Source organism: Anneissia japonica, unplaced genomic scaffold (genome assembly GCF_011630105.1).
Source record: "Anneissia japonica isolate Jap-2015-1 unplaced genomic scaffold, ASM1163010v1 scaffold401_len1656234_cov178, whole genome shotgun sequence".
NCBI classification, from domain to species: domain Eukaryota; kingdom Metazoa; phylum Echinodermata; class Crinoidea; order Comatulida; family Comatulidae; genus Anneissia; species Anneissia japonica.
Genome location: NW_022745982.1, coordinates 478,127 through 483,910, shown reverse-complemented (window position 1 = coordinate 483,910; position 5,784 = coordinate 478,127). Strand labels below are relative to the sequence as shown.

General features: G+C 35.2%; 1 protein-coding gene across 6 annotated transcripts in view; it reads left to right on the top strand.

Annotated features, from left to right (window-relative positions):
• LOC117120129 (equilibrative nucleoside transporter 3-like) overlaps positions 1 to 5,784 on the top strand; it is a 35,067-nt gene that overhangs the window by 24,369 nt on the left and 4,914 nt on the right. For all 6 annotated transcript variants that reach the window (XM_033265142.1, XM_033265144.1, XM_033265145.1 and 3 more), the window contains 6 exons: positions 1,522 to 1,603; positions 2,128 to 2,261; positions 2,547 to 2,638; positions 4,160 to 4,210; positions 4,647 to 4,732; positions 5,719 to 5,767. In XM_033265142.1, coding sequence (XP_033121033.1) covers positions 1,522 to 1,603; positions 2,128 to 2,261; positions 2,547 to 2,638; positions 4,160 to 4,210; positions 4,647 to 4,732; positions 5,719 to 5,767 — 494 coding nt within the window. The remainder of the gene's footprint in view (positions 1 to 1,521; positions 1,604 to 2,127; positions 2,262 to 2,546; positions 2,639 to 4,159; positions 4,211 to 4,646; positions 4,733 to 5,718; positions 5,768 to 5,784) is intronic.

The following is a 5,784-nucleotide window of genomic DNA, read 5'->3' as shown; positions in this document are numbered from 1 at the left end:
TAATAGTAAAACTCGAGCGTCACGACATTGCGAAGTGTCTGCTCTTGTTCCTCGTATCGTACTCACTCGAGTCAATCCGAGATGGCCCGAGTGAAGTTTCATGCAAATGTTTCGTACGGAAAAATAAATCGCGTACGGGTAATGCCTCATCCGTGTTGGTGCAAACAACCCGTCAACGTGCAGATGATTGTATTTTATGCCTGGCCATATGGAGAAAGTTTAAGGTCAAGTTGTCGTGATGATCGATCATTCATCGCACTTGATGACCTTTTTTCATTGTGACAGCTACGGGTCGCGAATTTTTTTTTATCGTAGGTAAGTTGAGCACAAATTAATGAAATCCGCTCGCGAGGCTAATAATATAGAAACGTTTCGCGACCAGGTAATACGTCTCGTGTGCCCTGTTTTTCTTGCAAATTAAGGTGTTTGAAGGGTTTGAAGGGGGGGGGGTGGGCCTTCGAATTTTCAATGAAAAGATCACTACGATGAAAAAATAATCCTTTTGAAGTTAGTTGGCTGTTGAAAGTATAAGACGCAGGCGTGAGTCTTTTGTTCTAGAACTCTTCCCAAGGGGGTGGGGGTTGTCCAGCGCATTCCCCCCCCCCCGATTTTTTCCCTAGATACCCGGAAATGCATTCTTTGCTACTTTTTGGTTGTATTTACAACTAAAAATCTGTTTAAAAAATCACTCATTTTTCTTGAGAATGCATGTTTTTGCCATCCACGATCGAAAATATAAAGCCAAACCTACTTAGCCCTGGTGTGCAGTAGTGCACAATTTTTTTGTTTGAATGTATAACAACAAAACCAATCCTAGTACAATACTTAAAGTACATTATATGATATTTAGCGAGAGAGCTAGAAATTGTACATATATTTTTCACTATAGGCAATATTACATTTATTTGAGATTTTGGTCCTTAACCGTGAGAGCGCGAGACAGACCTCGAATACGCGAGTCTCATGCCGATTGCGTGAGGCTTGACGTGTATGCAACACACATGATCTTTGTGTTGTTTTATTGTATTCAAAGGGTACTGATGATAGTATTTGTACTATAGTGCAAAGCAGTCCTCACATTAAAATCCTTTTAATTTTACTTTCAATAAATTTGTAACCGTTTCCCACTGTTCTAATCAGACAGGATAACATGATGCGCACTGGCGGTGGCAGAGGGGTATGGTCATTGGGCTTACTGTAAGGTTCCCCCTCCATTGCACATGCCAGCCCCTCCTCCGGTAGGCAATTTTCGAGCCATGACTGTTTCCCCTGGGTGTGGCATCTTTCCTAGGACTGAAAATTGGGGGATGAAGAAGGGACGTGGTGGTGTTTGATATTTTAAGTTTAGAAATGCTTGACCACAGCCCTAGCTTGACCATAGCCCTAGGTCCCATTTCCCCATCCCCACACACCCCAGATCTTCCCCAGCTGTTAACATTCACATGTGATGCATGATTATTTTTTGTATGTGTGTACAGACTACAGAATAGATGATTCAAACAATGTTCATTTGGCTTTCAGATGGAATTTAGTGTACTGGATCATGGTCCTGCATGGTGTTGGTGTTCTCTTGCCATGGAATATGTTTATAACGGCTGAAGGCGTAAGAAATTTTTTTTTTCAGACATTTGGGTTACAGTGGCGTATCTAGGGGTCTTGCAATGGAGGGGCTAATGGAGACTACTGGAGTGATTTTTTTAGGGGGAGACTAGGGGGCTTGAATATTACTTGAATGTGTGCCCTATTGCACCACCTAGATAAGCCACCGTTAGGTTAGGGAGCAAAAATGGAATCTGGAGCTGATCCGGGGGTGGAGGCAAGGATACGACCCTCCATCTCTGAAGGAGAGGTATGAAAAGAAATGAAGAAGGGCAAGAGAAAAGAAAATTATTAATTGCACTGGATGATATCTCATCTCTATTATTATCTATGTAGTTTGGGTACCCATATTCATTCTATTTTACAATCGACTATACCTTATCCAGACTTTTTTTCTTTTTTTTTTGATCCAGCCCCAAGAAATCGTGAGTGTATCAAAATCTGGTACTATATTTAATATGGAAAAAAGCCCTACCAAATAGATTGTGTTTTGCTATGAAAAATGTTTGCCTTTTAATTTTGTTGCAGTATTTCACCGATCACAAATTTGGAAATCTTAGCTCAGATGTTGGATACAAGGATAAATTTGTAAGCTACCTTGGTATAGCAGCATTCACACCGAATATCACGCTTATGGTTGTATCATTATTTTTCCAACACAAGTAAGTTAATCCTACTCTTTCTAAAATCATTTCTATTTCCCATTCAGCAGCATTGTATATAAAGAAGCGGTGTGGAGTGACACCACCTCTCCCCAACTGTCTACTATCCATAAGAAAAAAAATTATGCTTAATAAATAGTTATGAAAATTGGGCTTACTCAGAATGTGGTGGTGAAACCACACATTTTCATAAAGTTGTGCAAAAGTTTACTTACCATCTAAGACACTAAATAAAAGAATAGCAACAAAATATACATTTTTCAAAGTATTTTTTTTTTTCAACAGAACATCAAGATGGCATATCCCAATTTCGCTTGTAGCACTTTTCATCATGTTTATAATCACAACGCTGCTTGCTGTTATTGATACTAATGATTGTGAGTATATTTTGCTATTAGAAATGTCTTTATCCTCATGCTGATTATGGCATCATCATCATTATCATCATTTTATAATTTTATAATATTTTTATATTATTATCATCATCATTATTATCATTTTACTAATTGTTTTGTATTATTATCATTGTTATCATCATTATCATTATAATTTTCATCTTATCATCGTGACCATATGACATCATCAATATATTATTTTTATTTTCTTCATCATTGCAATGACCTTAATGTCACTACCATAATCATCATCATCATCAATGTATTATTTTTATTTTCTTCTTCATTACAATGATCATTATGACACCGTCATCATTATGACCATAATGACATGATAATATTAATAATCATTATTTACATCTGTCATCATCATCATTGTTATTATTTTTTAATTTTTGGTTTATAATACCTATTTTAAAGCCTGTTGCGTGCACAGAGATATTCAACAACAATTTATTCTCCACTTGGCGCCTTCTGTTCATTACCATAGTACAGTGTGTATCCCTGTTGTTATCGTTTATTTTATGACTGTCATCAAAAAAATTTAATGTCAACTAACCAGAGATATGCCAATGGATATCTGCCCAGCCATAACAGGAGCGTACAACTGTATGGTTGTAAACATTTACGATTGACGGTACTATCTTCCTCCTGTACAAGTGTATGCGGTGTTCTTTGAATCATCTGCTGGCATTTATTGTTGGCTCATTGCCAAAAATGCTTTCAATGTTTGGACATGTGATTAAAGTACGTCAGTTCAACCCTCGTGATATGAATGAACGTTGTACACTTAGCAGGGGGTGGGGGGAGGACGTCAGCAAGTGTGCATGACACAACTGCACGGTAGGGGGTTGCGAAAGCTTTCAGTTATAGACAGGTAGAAGGGAAATGATATTGCAGTATGTTTATTAATATAGTTGAGCCTGAGGTATTGGTTAATGTCACTAGATAGTTAATCTACAGTTGTTTAAAAGAATGATTAAGTTTGTAATTGGTCTGTTTCTCAATGTCAAATAACCCAATATCAATTTGGATTTGATTTGTAATGATCAACTTTATATACTTCATACACTTTACTTGCTGTAATAAAATATTGAACCCCCACCTGTATTTGTATTCAATATTTCCTTATTTCAATACATAGCCTTAGTATGTATTGAAATTACAAAATGTAGTGGCAAAATAGGGGAAGGGAGGCATGTTTCCCCTCCCTTTATTGGATCTGCTCCTGCTCTACCAAATTTTCATCAATATGTTTTGTTTCCTTTTTGCAATTCAACATCAAATTAACCATCTAAGGCTACGTTCAGAACTGAGAGATACACTAGGTGTACGTTAATCCGTGGCGTAACTTGCGAGATGTCCAGACTGGGCGATTAACGAACGCTAGCGGCAGTATTTGCGCGAAATATTCATATTTGTAATCGCGCACTATATTTCCTGTTTTAGCACAATTCGTTGTGTCTGAACATTGCCTTAAATGCTATTTTTCACACTTCACAGGGCCACGTATATTCTTTATGGTAACAATGGCGAGTATTGTTTTAATTAATGGTAAGTATGCTTGTTACTAGTTATTATATTAGTTTTTCCCTCAAATATGTGATGCATTGTAAACCGACCGGTGATTCTCAATATCTATTTTCATAGGAAACTGTGCCTGGCCCTTGCATAGGTCTTGTAATTAACATGTTTTTACTTCTGGGTGGGGGTTGGGGGTAAAGAGATAATACATAGATTAGCGCCTTGTTCAAGAAAGCAAGAGGTTCAAACCGAACTCCAAACTCTAGACCTAAAACTAAAGATCATGAACCACAGCATACTTCAAACCCTCCCACTAAACATATAAAAACATGATTGGTGTCATCCTTGTTTGATGAATTAAGTGAAGATAAATAAAGCATGTTTACCTAATGTAAATAAGGTATAAGTGTTTTATTTTTCATATCAATTTTGTCTGATAATATATGTTCGTATTTTTTTTTTTTAGGCTGCACTGCAATCTATCAGTCCGGTATGTTTGGAATTGCTGCACGATTCCCATCACGCTATATGCAAGGATATGTCATTGGCCAGGTCAGTTCAATTTATATGTATATACAGTACTGTGCAGTACTCTCTTTATTTTGCTTTATAAGGTTGTGAGACTTTATTTATACCTTGTTTAGTGAGCCCACTGCCTACCAATAATGATGATTTTGAATAAAATATTAAAAAATAATATTTTTTTTTACCAATTAGCGCACCCACCACCATAAAAAAAAATTTCAGAAAAAAATGAAATTTTTTCTTTATTTTTATTATGCCCACTGCTACCTTAAAATCTCTGAAAAATAAGATATGTATATTTCTTCATAATTTTATAAATTTAAAGCATTTAACCATCTCATTGAATAATTTTGCCACAATCATTTTGCTAAATAAGACAACATTTTATTTTATGTTTCCACCTGCCTTTGACGATCTTTTAAAAAATAAGTTTGCGAAACAAGGTACAAAAAAGTCTCGCCTAATTGTATACTGTATTCCAAATGCATAATTTATATTATATAAGCTTTCTTCAAATGAAAATGACAAGAATATATCTCTTGCCACTTAAAAGACATAAGTGATGCACTTCCTACTTCTGTTTATATACCATTATATCTGGAAATAATTTTGAGGATTTATATAATATAAAAACTGTAAAACATCATTATTGGTACAATTTTCATCTTATTATCCTCATGATCATTATGACACCATTATCAATGTTGATCATTTTATCATCATCATTATCATCATGACAACAATGACATCATTAAAATCATCAATGTATTTTATAATATCCTAATCATCTTGATGACCTTAGTGACATCATTATCATTATATTGTTATCATATAATGGTGACACTTGTGAAGAGGCTGCACAAGCTTTGAATAGTATAGAAGTACAAGTAGAAGGAGTGGTGGTGATATTAATTTTATAGTTAATTATTTACTGTCCAATATGAAAATGAATGAATAAATATACAAATAAAATAAATAAAGCGTTTTATTTATATATTTATATCTCATTGCAGGGCCTTGGAGGAACATTTGTAGCACTGATTAGTATTCTATCCATTGCTGGTAAGTTAAATATCAGA